Here is a 15361-nt window from a genome sequence, read left to right as displayed (position 1 = left end):
GATCCCACTTGGTCACAACCTATCATCCACTTTATATGTTGTTGGATTTGATTTGCTAAAATTTTAATAATTTCTGTATCTATGCTCATGAGGGATACTAGTCTGTAGTTTTCTGTTTCTGTAATTTTGTCGTTGCTTGGTTTTGGTATCAGGGCTTTGCTTGCTTCACAAAATTAATTGGAGGGCATTCAATATCCCTCTATTTTCTGAATAAATTTATGCAAGATTGACACTGTCACTTGCAAAAATGTTTCATAGAATTCATCAGTAAACTCTTCTGGAACAGGAATTCTAAGTTGGAAGGGTTGATAATTCAACTTCCTTAGTATATATAGGGCTAATTTATATTTTGCTTCTTTCTTTCACTCACGCATTTATTTGTTTTTGTTTTTGGTAATGTATGTTTCTTAAGGAATTTGTCCATTTCACCTAAGCTGTCAAATTTATTGTTACAAAGTGATTTATGATAGTCCCTTATTGATCTTTTAATGGCTGTAGGAACATTCCTGATATGGGTAATTTGTGTTTTCTATTTTCTTATCATCTTTTGTGCTATCAATTACCAACTTTTGACTGTGTTTTCTATTTTTTTGTAGTTAATATATTCTTACTTTTGTCTTTATTATTTCCTTCATTCTCTTAAATTTAATTTGCTTGTCCTTTTCTAGCTTCTAAAGTGAGAAACGTAGGTCACCAATGTTAAATCTTTCTTCTTTTCTAACATAGACATTTAAATCTATTTCCCACCTATGCCCTGCTTTAACCCCATTCCAAAATTTTCAGTTTTCAACAATATGTAACTAAAATCATTTTCTAATTTTCCTTGATTTATTCCTTGGTCCAGCAGTTATTTAGAACAGTGCTTTCTAAATTCCAAATAGTAGGAATTTTCTACAAATATTATTATTTATTTCTTACTCATTCCATTGTAATAAGAGAATATACTGATATTTTTAATCTTTTGGTATTTAGAGGGTCTCATTTTGTGACCTATCACATAGTCTACACTGGTGAAAATTCCTTGGCTCTTGAAAAAAATTATATTCTGTAGTTGTTTGATGTTGGGCTCTTTTTATGTCAATAAAGCCTAAGTTGTTAAGAGTGGAACAACTGAAATAGGAGTGTTAGAATCACAACCATGATTGTGGATTTGTCTATTTCTCCCTTTAATTCTGTCAGTTTTGGCTTCATGTATTTTGAATCTCTGTTGTTACACTTGAAACAGTGCTTTCTGTTAAATAAATAGAGGAAAAGAGATACAATCCTCTTATATTTACCCGCATTTACACCATTTCTATTACTTTCCATTCCTTCCTATAAATTCACACATCCATCTAGTGAGATTTCCCCTTAGCCTGAAGAAATTTCTTTATATTTATTTTAATGCAAGCCTCTTCATGAATAATTCCCTATTTTTATTATGAGAAAATGTCTTAAATCTGCCTTTATTTTTGAAGTATATTTTCACTGTATATAATAATTGTGCTTGCAAATTTTTTTTTAGCTCTCTAACGATGTTTTCACATTGCTGTACATTATCCAATCTTTTTGATGAGAAGTCTGTCATCATTCGTATAATTGTTCCACTATACACGGTGTAAATTTTTCTCTAGCTTTTTTCAAGATTTTCTTTCAATCTCTATTTTTTCAGTAGTTTCATTATGATGGGCCTAGGTATAGTTTTCTTCGTTTTTACTTTGCTTGAGGTTTGCTGGACTTCTTATATCTGTAAATTTATACTTTTCACCAAGTGTGGAGAATTCTTGCCATTCTTAGTGCCCCATAATTTATTCTTCTTTTTGCTTCCCTGTTCTTTCTCTCCTGTCCTTAGAGGACTCCATTTATATTTGTATTAGACCATTTGACACTGTCACAGAGGTCACTGGGGTCCTATTCTGTTTTTTCTTTTTTTCATTTTTTCTTCAGTGCTCTTCAGATTGAGTTGTTTCTTCTGATTTATCTTTAAGATTACTGACTATTTCTTCTGCCATCTCCATTCTATTGTTAAGCCCATAAGGTGAATTGTTTTTTCTTATATTCTGCTTTTCAAATATAAATTTTCCTTTTTAAAATACAGTTTCCAAAATGGGCGGTTCCAAGATGGCCGAATAGGAACAGCTCCAGTCTACAGCTCCCAGCGTGAGCAATGCAGAAGACTGGTAATTTCTGCATTTCCAACTGAGGTGCCAGGTTCACCTCACTGGGGATTGTCAGACAGTGGGTGCAGGACAATGGGTGCAGCGCACCAAGCGTGAGCCAAAGCAGGGTGAGGCATCGCCTCACCCGGGAAGTGCAAGAAGTCAGGGAATTCCCTTTCCTAGCCAAGGGAAGGGGGGACAAAAGGCACCTGGAAAATCGGGTCACTCCCACCCTAATACTGCACTTTTCCGATGGTCTTAGCACATGGCACACCAGGAGATTATATCCCGTGCCTGGCTCGGAGGGTCCTAAACCCACGGAGCCTCGCTCATTGCTAGCACAGAAGTCTGAGATCAAACTGCAAGGTGGCAGCAAGGCTGGGGGACGGGCGTCCGCCATTGCTGAGGCCTGAGTAGGTAAACAAAGCGGCCTGGAAGCTCAAACTGGGTGGAGCCCACCGCACCTCAAGGAGGCCTGCCTGCCTCTGTAGACTCCACCTCTGGGCGCAGGGCATAGCTGAACAAAAGGCAGCAGAAACCTCTGCAGACTTACATGTCCCTATCTGACAGCTTGGAAGAGATTAGCGGTTCTCCCAGCATGGAGCTTGAGATCTGAGAACGGACAGACTGCCTCCTCAAGTGGGTCCCTGACCCCTGAGTAGCCTAACTGGGATGCACCCCCCAGTAGGGGCAGACTGACACCTCACACGGCCGGGTACCCCTCTGAGATGAAACTTCCAGAGGAACGATCAGGCAGTAACATTTGCTGTTCACCAATATTCACTCTTCTGCAGCCTCTGCTGCTGATACCCATGCAAACAGGGTCTGGAGTGGACCTCCAGCAAACTCCAACAGACCTGCAGCTGAGGGTCCTGACTGTTAGAAGGAAAACTAACAAACAGAAAGGACATCCACACTGAAACCCCATCTGTATGTCACCATCATCAAAGACCAAAGGTAGATAAAACCACAAAGATGGGGAAAAAACAGAGCAGAAAAACTGAAAATTCTAAAAGTCAGAGTGCCTCTCCTCCTCCAAAGGAACGCAGCTCCTCACCAGCAACAGAACAAAGCTGGAAGGAAAATGACTTTGAAGAGTTGAGAGAAGAAGGCTACAGATGATCAAACTTCTTTGAGCTAAAGGAGGAAGTTCGAACCCAATGCAAACAAGTTAAAAAACTTGAAAAAAGATTAGACGAATGGCTAACTAGAATAACCAATGCAGACAAGTCCTTAAAGGACCTGATGGAGCTGAAAACCATGGCACGAGAACTACGTGATGAATGCACAAGTTTCAGTAGCCGATTCGATCAACTGGAAGAAAGGGTATCAGTGATCGAAGATCAAATGAATGAAATGAAGCGAGAAGAGAAGTTTAGAGAAAAAAGAATAAAAAGAAACAAACAAAGCCTCCAAGAAATATGGGACTATGTGAAAAGACCAAATCTACGTCTGATTGGTGTATCTGAAAGTGATGGGGAGAATGGAACCAAGTTGGAAAACACTCTGCAGGATATTATCCAGGAGAACTTCCCCAACCTAGCAAGGCAGGCCAACATTCAAATTCAGGAAATACAGAGAACGCCACAAAGATACTCCTCGAGAAGAGCAACTCCAAGACACATAATTGTCAGATTCACCAAAGTTGAAATGAAGGAAAAAAAACTAAGGGCAGCCAGAGAGAAAGGTCGGGTTACCCACAAAGGGAAGCCCATCAGACTAACAGTGGATCTCTTGGCAGAAACTCTACAAGCCAGAAGAGAGTGGGGGCCAATATTCAACATTTTTAAAGAAAAGAATTTTCAACCCAGAATTTCATATCCAGCCAAACTAAACTTCATAAGTGAAGAAGAAATAAAATCCTTTACAGACAAGCAAATGCTGAGAGATTTTGTCACCACCAGGCCTGCCTTACAAGAGCTCCTGAAGGAAGCACTAAACATGGAAAGGAACAACCAGTACCAGCCACTGCAAAAACATGCCAAATTGTAAAGAACATTGATGCTAGGAAGAAGCTGCATCAACTAACGAGCAAAATAACCAGCTAACATCATAATGACAGGATCAAATTCACACATAACAATATTAACATTGAATGTAAATGGGCTAAATGTTCCAATTAAAAGACCCAGACTGGCAAATTGGATAAAGAGTGAAGACCCATCAGGGTGCTGTATTCAGGAGACCCATCTCATGTGCAGAGACACACATAGGCTCAAAATAAAGGGATGGAGGAAGATCTTCCAAGCAAATGGAAAACAAAAAAAGGCAGGGGTTGCAATCCTAGTCTCTGATAAAACACACTTTAAACCAACAAAGATCAAAAGAGACAAAGAAGGCCATTACATAATGGTAAAGGGATCAATTCAACAAGAAGAGCTAACTATCCTAAATATATATGCACCCAATACAGGAGCACCCAGATTCATAAAGCAAGTCCTTAGAGACCTAGAAAGAGACTTAGACTCCCACACAATAATAATGGGAGACTTTAACACCCCACGGTCAACATTAGACAAATCAACGAGACAGAAAGTTAACAAGGATATCCAGGAATTGAACTCAGCTCTGCACCAAGCAGACCTAATAGACATCTACAGAACTCTCCACCCCAAATCAAAAGAATATACATTCTTCTCAGCACCACACCACACTTACTCCAAAATTGACCACATAGTTGGAAGTAAAGCACTCCTCAGCAAATGTAAAAGAACAGAAATTATAACAAACTGTCTCTCAGATCACAGTGCAATCAAACTAGAACTGAGGATTAAGAAACTCACTCAAAACCACTCAACTACATGAAACTGAACGACCGGCTCCTGAATGACTACTGGGTACATAAGGAAATGAAGGCAGAAATAAAGATGTTCTTTGAAACCAACGAGAACAAAGACACAACATACCAGAATCTCTGGGACATATTTAAAGCAGTGTATAGAGGGAAACTTACAGCACTAAATGCCCACAAGAGAAAGCAGGAAAGATCTAAAATTGACACCCTAACATCACAATTAAAAGAACTAGAGAAGCAAGAGCAAACACATTCAAAAGCTAGCAGAAGGCAAGAAATAACTAAGATCAGGGCAGAACTGAAAGAGATAGAGACACAAAAATCCTTCAAAAAATCAATGAATCCAGGAGCTGGTTTTTTGAAAAGATCAATAAAACTGATAGACTGCTAGCAAGACTAATAAATAAGAAAAGAGAGAAGAATCAAATAGATGCAATAAAAAATGATAAAGGGGATATCACCACCGATCCCACAGAAATACAAACTACCATCAGAAAATATTGTAAACACCTCTACGCAAATAAACTAGAAAATCTAGAAGAAATGGATAAATTCCTCAACACATACACTCTCCCAAGACTAAACCAGGAAGAAGTTGAATCTCTGAATAGACCAATAACAGGCTCTGAAATTGAGGCAATAATTAATAGCTTACCAACCAAAAAAAGTCCAGGACCAGACGGATTCACAGCCGAATTCTACCAGAGGTACAAGGAGGAGCTGCTACCATTCCTTCTGAAACTATTCCAATCAATAAAAAAAAAAAGGGAATCCTCCCTAACTCATTTTATGAGGCCAGCAGCATCCTGATACCAAAGCCTGGCAGAGACACAACAAAAAAGAGAATTTTAGACCAATATCCCTGATGAACATCGATGCAAAAATTCTCAATAAAATACTGGCAAACCGAGTCCAAGAGCACATCAGAAACCTTATCCACCACGATCAAGTGGGCTTCATCCTTGGGATGCAAGGCTGGTTCAACATACGCAAATCAATAAATGTAATCCAGCATATAAACAGAACCAAAGACAAAAACCACATGATTATCTCAATAGATGCAGAAAAGGCCTTTGACAAAATTCAACAGCCCTTCAGGCTAAAAGCTCTTAATAAATTAGGTATTGAGGGGACATATCTCAAAATAATAAGAGCTATCTATGACAAACCCACAGCCAACATCATACTGAATGGGCAAAAACTGGAAGCATTCCCTTTGAAAACTGGCACAAGACAGAGATGCCCTCTCTCACCACTCCTATTCAAAATAGTGTTGGAAGCTCTGGCCAGGGCAATCAGGCAGGAGAAAGAAATAAAGGGTATTCAATTAGGAAAAGAGGAAGTCAAATTGTCCCTGTTTGCAGATGACATGATTGTATATCTAGAAAACCCCATCGTCTCAGCCTAAAATCTCCTTAAGCTGATAAGCAACTTCAGCAAAGTCTCAGGATACAAAATCGATGTGCAAAAATCACAAGTCTTCTTATACACCAGTAACAGACAAACAGAGAGCCAAATCATGAGTGAACTCCCATTCACAATTGCTTCAAAGAGAATGAAACACCTAGAAATCCAACTTACAAGGGATGTGAAGGACCTCTTCGAGGAGAATTACAAACCACTGCTCAAGGAAATAAAAGAGGATACAAACAAATGCAAGAACATTCCATGCTCGTGGATAGGAAGAATCAATATCGTGAAAATGGCCATACTGCCCAAGGCAATTTATAGATTCAATGCCATCCCCATCAAGCTACCAATGACTTTCTTCACAGAATTGGAAAAAACTACTTTAAAGTTCATATGGAACCAAAAAAGAGCCTGCATCGCCAAGTCGGTCCTAAGCCAAAAGAAGAAAGCTGGAGGCATCATGCTACCTGACTTCAAACTATACTACAAGGCTACAGTCACCAAAACAGCATGGTACTGGTACCAAAACAGAGATATAGACAAATGGATCACAGCAGAGCCCTCAGAAATAATACCACACATCTACAACTATCTGATCTTTCACAAACCTGAGAAAAACAAGCAATGGGGAAAGCATTCCCTATTTAATAAATGGTGCTGGGAAAACTGGCTAGCCATATGTAGAAAGCTGAAACTGGATCCCTTCCTTACACCTTATACAAAAATTTATTCAAGGCGGATGAAAGACTTCAATGCTAGATCTAAAACCATAAAAACCCTAGAAGAAAACCTAGGCAATACCATTCAGGACATAGGCATGGGCAAGGACTTCATGTCTAAAACACCAAAAGCAATGGCAACAAAAGCCAAAATTGACAAATGGGATCTAATTAAACTAAAGAGCTTCTGCACAGCAAAAGAAACTACTATCAGAGTGAACAGGCAACCTACAAAATGGGAGAAAATTTTTGCAACCTACTCATCTGACAAAGGGCTAATATCCAGAATCTACAATGAACTCAAACATATTTACAAGAAAAAAACAAACAACCCCATCAAAAAGTGGGTGAAGGATATGAACAGACACTTCTCAAAAGAAGACATTTATGCAGCCAAAAGACACATGAAAAAATGCTCATCATCACTGGCCATCAGAGAAATGCAAATCAAAACCACAATGAGATACCATCTCACACCAGTTAGAATGGCCATCATTAAAAAGTCAGGAAACAAAAGGTGCTGGAGAGGATGTGGAGAAATAGAACACTTTTACACTGTTGGTGGGACTGTAAACTAGTTCAACCATTGTGGAAGACAGTGTGGCGATTCCTCAGGGATCTAGAACTAGAAATACCATTTGACCCAGCCATCCCATTACTGGGTATATACCCAAAGGATTATAAATCATGCTGCTATAAAGACACATGCACATGTATATTTATTGCGGCACTATTCACAATAGCAAAGACTTGGAACCAACCCAAATGTCCAACAATGATAGGCTGGATTAAGAAAATGTGGCACATATACACCATGGAATACTATGCAGTCATAAAAAAGGATGAGTTCATGTCCTTTGTAGGGACATGGATGAAGCTGGAAACCATCATTCTCAGCAAACTGTCACAAGGACAAGAAACCAAACACTGCATGTTCTCATTATAGGTGGGAATTGAACAATGAGAACACTTGGACACAGGAAGGGGGACATCACACACCGGGGCCTGTTGTGGGGTGGGGGTGGGGGGAAGGATAGCATTAGGAGATATACCTAATGTAAATGACGAGCTAATGGGTGCAGCACACCAACATGGCACATGTATACATATGTAACAAACCTGCACGTTGTGCACATGTACCCTAGAACTTAAAGTATAACAATAAAAAAAAAATTAAATAAAATACAGTTTCCATTACTCTGTTGTGATTCCTTATTTGGTCACGCATCATGAGGAGATTTTCCTTTTCTATTTTCTGCTTTAAATCATAGTCTACAAATTCCAACATCTGTGTTAGTTCAGGGTTTGTTTTCATTGATTGGTCTTTTTATTGACTGTAGATCACTTTTACTTGGTAATTTTTAATTGCATACTGGACATTGTAGGTAATATGGAGAGATTCTGGATTCTCTTAACTTCCTCTGAAGAGTATTGATTAAACTTCTATTTTAAGAAATAGTATAGTTAACTCAGCTGAACTTGAACTTAAAACTCCATTCTCCTTTCAACGGACAACGGTTAAATCTATGCTCAGTTATTGCAGACTTCCAGCTGTTCCTTTTTGCTGGGTTGTATGAACCTTCCTCTATAGTTATAAACTTCAGGATTCAAGCAAGAATTTGGATGGAATCTATAAGCAATTTTTTGAGCTCTTTCCAATGTGTTTCCCTACATTCCAGTATATCCCTCTTCACTTTTCAGCCATTCTGGCATCCTCAACTCTGCTGACTCAAGCCAGTAAGACCATGGGTTTTTGTCTGGGTTTTAGCCTTCCTTTGCCATGCAGACTAAGGGCTGTACTCAGGGGAAAAGCCATATAAATGCAAATATGCCCAGTGTATTTCCTTTCTTTCAAGTGCAGATGCCTCTCCTCTTTTTCCTTTGGTTATTCTCTTGTACTATCAAGTAGCTGTTATATTTTGTTCAGAGTATTCCATTCTTATCTCAAAAGTTAATCTGATAAACATCACTCTACTATTATATGAAGTTAATCCCTCTTGGTATTTTCTCCACTACAGAAAGCACCCTTACTGCGAAACTACTCCCATCAAACTAATGTTACTCAAATAAGTGTTCTGCAGAAGACTATCCAATTAATATTAATAGCTGCTCTGTTAAGGGGAAAGTCTATAACATGGTCAAATGGGGCTTGGAAATGTAGCATTACAAAACAAACAAATAGGTTTCTTTGCTCCAGAACTTTTAAGAATGTCTAATATGCTAACGTACCTTCTATACCTCTAAGTAGATTATGCCCTAGACATACTGTCCTAAACTGCTTCATATATAATTAGCAGCATTCATTCATTCAAAAATATTGAGCCCCAAAGAGTGGAGACAAGAATATGATCCCATCTCCTAGTATAACTCTCTTTAGGCTATAATTTACTATCCCTTTTTTATTTGATAATATTAATGTCATTCACTGATAGTGATTAGGCTTATGCTATATAATCTTCACCAATACTTACTTTGTAATCATAATATCTGTACAATAGGAGATGCTGCTGTGGAAAAAGTAAGATAGAAATAAACATTCAGCTGGGCATGGTGGCTCACTCCTGGAATCCCCTGCCAAGGTGGGCAGATCACTTGAGGCCAGGAGTTCGAGACCAGCCTAGCCAACAAGGCGAAACCCCATCTCTACTAAAAATACAAAAATAAGCCAGGCATGGTGGTGCATGCCTGCAATCCCAGCTACTTGGGAGGCTGAGGCACGAGAACTGCTTGAACCCAGGAGGCGGAGGTTGCAGTGAGCCTTGATTGTGACACTGCACTCCAGCCTGGGTGACAGAGCAAGACCGTGTCTCAAAAACAAAAAAACAAACAAACAAAAAGACGTTCATCTATTATTAACCTGCATAGACTAGATAAAAATACATGATATTGCCTGGTATCTGGCAGAGATTAGTAGCTTGATAAATGTTTAGTTTCCTTCTTAAGTGTTTTTCCCCTGTCTTTGCCTATTAAGTAAGTCAGTGCCTTCAACAAGACCAATCAGAGTTTGGCAGATTATAGCTCTCAGGCCAAATGCAGATATTAAAGGATCCCAACACTTACCCAAAGGTAGCCATTGAGCTAGGGTTTCTGCACTATAGTCCCTTCTGTGGTCGCCAGAAATATGTTACGGGAAAGAGGTCCTGATCCAGATCCCAAGAGGCTCATGTTCTATGATCCAAGAGCTAAGAATATTTTTTAGTCACTTTTAAAGGTCTAAGAATATGTGACAGAAACTGATGTGTCCCATAAATCCTAAAATGTTTGTTATATGGCCTTTTACAGAAAATCTTTGCTGACCTTAAGATATAATCTAATCCTTATAAGCTCTCTAAAATAAGCAATACAATAGGATTCATTTCACTTACTTAAGTACTGAGATAGAAGCTCTGTTTTTTAAAAAATATTTATTAAAACCATTAGTTTACTGGCTTTACTAAATTTTCAAGTGCCAATCTAAGACCTCACCTTTTCCCCTTTTATGCCACTGCAGTCACACTTTGATCCTGGAGAACACCCATAGCAAGCCTATAAGGAAGAGAAAGAGGGAAAAAATCATTAAATATGAACCCAAAAATCAGACTCTGACTTACAGCTCAACTGAAATCAACAATCCAAACTTGAAAGATAGATACCAGAAAAATATCTGAAAAGATATACGAAATTGCAAATAACAGTTACCTCTCAGGAAGCTTGCACCTTTTATTATATACACTTCTGTCTGAACTTTTCAAAATGAGCAAACATAATTTTTATAATTTTAAAATGAAAAATATCATTTTACAAGACATTAAAAATGAGATATCTCTCAATAAAGGCTAAAGATGGAAAGCTACACCATCTTCTACTTACAACAACAAAAACCCATGCACATATATTCACATATAAAGTACAGACATACATTTCAAAGTTAATTATTCTTACATTAACAGCCATTTGGGGTTATCACTACCCTTTACCTCTTCATTAATGCATGAGTGTTGACAGTATGCACAATCTAAAATATGTTAAAAATGGAAAAGAAATTCATACAACTTCCCTGTAATATGATTTGCCACATGTCCAAACTCTCAGGAACTCTCCTTTTTTTCTTCTAACATTGCTTGTAAAAAATTACCTCTCACTCTGTATTAGCAATGACCTTGGCAACTAGACAACAATGCCTACCACTTCAAGTCACTTGTTTCTCTCCATTCATGAGCAATCATGGAGCATAAAATATATAACAGTATCTTTTACCACCTTCCTTTCTTTTCTTTGCTCCTACTCCTTCATCACTAATAATAGCTCAGTCTCTAACAGCTTTACCATAAATGCTGCTCCCACAGTCTAGATGTTCTAAACAGGCATTCAATCATATTAGGAATTGAGGTTCTCAAGCCAGAAAAATATCCTCTTCCAAAATAGAAAACCTATAGAGGAAAAGAATACAGTATGTGACTTCTGCCATTCAGTACTATCCTTTACTCTTAGAAAATGAACTGCTTAGAAAAACAAGTTAGTTTAATATACATGGATAGCTCAGTGTTTATTTACAAGGAGGTGGCATTCTTTTCATCAGATAGATACCAGACTGAGTTACTGAAACCTTCATGTGACATAAATACCAAATAATGCCCATCAATCTTGAGGGCCTTTGATATAAAATACCTTAGCCTGCTGCTCAACATTCCATGATTTCCTTTACTCTAGTCACTACCAAAGTACCCTCCTCAACCCTTTTGAAAGTACTGACCTTATCCTTCTGGTCAGAACTCCTAACTCACTCAGCTGCAACTAAAAGTCACCTTCATACTGAAACCTCTTTTCCTGATTATAAGAGCAAACTACAATGGCTTGATGTTGCAGTAATCTCTTACTCACACTACAAGAGGCTGCTCCAGTGAAAGCTGTGCTCCTGACACGTCAAACAGAAAGTCTGTTATGCCGCTATTATTTATTATTCATAGATGTTTGGGGGTTATATACTGATTTTAGTATTTTACGCTAACTACACTACAGATTAAATAGGCTTATTCAGACTTACTCATTCATCAAACATGAATTGAATATTACTAGAGGACAGAACAATTGTTAGGCACTAGACTTCTAAGATGAGTAACACACAGCTCCCTCCAACATGTGTAACTAATTCAAGAAATACTTATTGATCACCTGTTAAGTGACAGCCACTATGTTATGTTAGGTGCAAGTAGAAGTACAAAGTACATCATTGCTCTCTAATGGGAAGGATGAACCCATCTACAAAAAATTATATTACAATGTGCAGGAAACAGAGGTTAATTAAAAATATATAATATTTTCTGCAAACATAAATTTTAAGTTCCAGACTATGGATTTTATAAAATTTAGAAGATACCGTTTCACAAGAAGATACTGATTCACAAGTTCACAAGACAGTAACTGTCAACAGTCGTAGTCCCTGAATTAAATTGTGCATATTGTCAACATTCATGCATTAATGGAGAGGTAAAGAGTAGTGATAACCCCAAATGGCTGTTAATGTAAGAATAATTAACATTTGACACTGAAATGCATGTGTGAACTTTATATGTGAATATATGTGCATGGGTTTTTGTTGTTGCGAGTAGAAGACAGTGTAGCTTTCCATCTTCAGCGTTTATTGAGAGATCTTCTTCTTTTAAATACAAATTAAGCTCCTAAAAATAATGAAAAGCAATAACCTGACAGGATTTCATTGATATGAACAAGTGTCTATGTGACCTTTCTTTATAATTGCATTTTGACTTCTCAGTATCCAACGATAGCCCCTAACTCCTAATATAATTTATAAACAAGCAAAACCTTAAATACTCTCGCATGTCATTTTACAAGTAATTTTGTATAATTTTTTGCAATTTTTTATTAACATGTAGCTTTACTTTAGAGAGAACACAGATTAAAACAGTTGTGAATTATAGATAAATGTGTTTAAATTCAATTTAAAATTTTAATTTATAGTCTATTTATTCCACCTAGGTTATGAGAATGACTCTGGTACTCATAGGTTAAAACAAAACAGGCAATTGTAATACGCACACCAACCACTAGATGCCACTTTCTATACAGTTATAACAGTGGCGCCCACAAGGAGATAGCCCCAGTTTGACATCTGGTTAATGGAACAATTTGTTTTTTTACCAACATCTATTAATATTGATTAGGTGTCTAATAAACACAAGCACAATAATAGTTCTATGAGTTGTACAAAAATAGATGCAGGTGCTGCCTTTAAGGAACTTCCAGTCTAGGTTTTTTGTTTTTTTAAGTAACTAGGTATTTTATTTTTTAAGTAACTGGGTATTTTCAGGACATATGAAAAGAATATCAAAATACAATGGAATAATGATACAGCGGTATATCATAATTTTACTTCAGAAGTTGAAACATTTGACCATGGACAAATCATTTCCATACTCTTTGGCTGTTTTCTCATTTGTAAAATGGCATACATAGACAATATGATCTCCTTAGGTAGCTTCCAGATTTCACTCTCTGTGATTCTGTAGGATTTGCCAGGTAAAAATGAGTGGTATAGTCAATAATTGCTTTCAAAGTTAAGAAAAACAGTTCCCTTGAGCCTGAAAGTATTGACAAAGGCTCTGTGGAGAAAGTGAATACCTGGACTTCAACTTGGAAGGATAGACAGAAAGCTACCTAGAGGAAAAATTGCCATGCTAAGCATGATTAAAATATAAAATTGATTGGGGCAAAGAAGTAAAATGAACATTAAGTACCTCAGTCTAAAAGGCTAAGTTCATATGAAAAAAACTAATTCTTCGAAATCACTGAAGATGAAAGAAGCAAGAAAATGATGAAACTACAGTAATATTTTAAATTTTTATTGTGGGAGAAAGTAATAAATGAGTAAGGAAAGTTTTGTATTATCACACAGTAAAACACATCACAACACTACAATAATTAAAATAGTATGGTATTCAGTTAACAAAAATAGGAAGGCCAGAAACAGATTTACACATGCAAGCGCGTGCACACACACACACACACAACTACTATATGATAAAAGTTGACATGTCAAATAGATGTGAAAACAATGAATTTTTCAACATATGGTGCTAGAATAAATACAAAAAATAATAAATTTAGATCTCATGCTGCTACAATTAAAACAGCAGATATTAGACTTAAAAGTACAAATAAAAACAAATTCTGTATGAATTAGGGTCACCTAAAGAACCTCACAAAAATTTACATACCAGCAACCCATCCTAAAGATTCTTCCAGTAAGCCTGAAGTTGAATAGCAGAATCTGAAATTTTAATAAACATCTCTAAGTAATTTTGATTCAGGTGTTCCAAGGAGACACATACTACAAAATAATGGCAGAGAGAAATAAGAAATATTCCAATAATGTGGCTAGTTAGGTATCTAGACTGAAATGCTTACTTAAAAAAAAATGCTTGGAAAAAAGTAAAAACTTCTTCCTAAAAGCATCAAAGGGAAGCACAGTAGGATTTATCAAATCAAAATCTAGGGAAAACCAAAAAATGAACTGATCAACGAAACTACTTTTTCCCGGAGGACATTTGCCAAACTTGGATAGTTTTTGGGTTTTGTTTTATAATTTCTTTTACTATAAGGGTGTACCACGCATAAATGTACCTCACAATCCCACACCCAGGGAGGTGGAAGAAAAGATCTCTTGGTGCTTAGCAGAGAAGTACAGGAAAAAAAACCCTTAAAAAACTCACCACAAACTGGCCAGATTTGCAATCCAAATTAGCATTACCTGAGTGGACTCTGACTGCATTGACCTTCTAGAGGCTGGGCAAATATACATACTGACTCTACGTAGAAAAAACATGCCTTCATAGTAAACTTCAAATAATTCTAATGCATCATTTTTTTAAAGGAAGATGAGATTTCCTAATTAAAAACCATTAAGCATACAAGAAAAAAAAAACCATAAGCAAAAGCCAAAAGAAACATATGACAACAGAAAGTACTCACTAAATATTTCACACATTGGAATTATCAGATAAAAAATATATAGTAACTATCTTTACAATTATAGAAGAATTTTTCTAACTTAAAAATAATAAAGGGAGCCAGCAATTGTATGAAAATGACATAGCTCAATCGAAATAAAATATAAATTCTAGAAGTAAAAGCTATAGTAATTGAAATTTAAAACTCAATGGATGGGCTTCACAACAGACTAGATAGAGCTGAAGAGACACAGTATAAAGTTAAAAGACTTAGTAAAGCTAAAAAGAAATTATATATAATGTGGCATAGAGATAAAACATGGAAACTGTGAAATAATCATTAAGAGACATGGA

General features: G+C 36.9%; 1 protein-coding gene across 1 annotated transcript in view; it reads right to left on the bottom strand.

Moving 5' to 3' along the window:
* The window catches only part of COL4A5 (collagen type IV alpha 5 chain), a 258069-nt gene that overhangs the window by 147160 nt on the left and 95548 nt on the right, over window positions 1–15361 (bottom strand). The window contains exon 2 of the mRNA XM_034949958.2: window positions 10527–10586. Coding sequence (XP_034805849.1) covers window positions 10527–10586 — 60 coding nt within the window. The remainder of the gene's footprint in view (window positions 1–10526; window positions 10587–15361) is intronic.

This window comes from Pan paniscus, chromosome X, assembly GCF_029289425.2.
Source record: "Pan paniscus chromosome X, NHGRI_mPanPan1-v2.0_pri, whole genome shotgun sequence".
NCBI classification, from domain to species: domain Eukaryota; kingdom Metazoa; phylum Chordata; class Mammalia; order Primates; family Hominidae; genus Pan; species Pan paniscus.
This window is presented reverse-complemented; position numbering and strand designations above follow the sequence as displayed.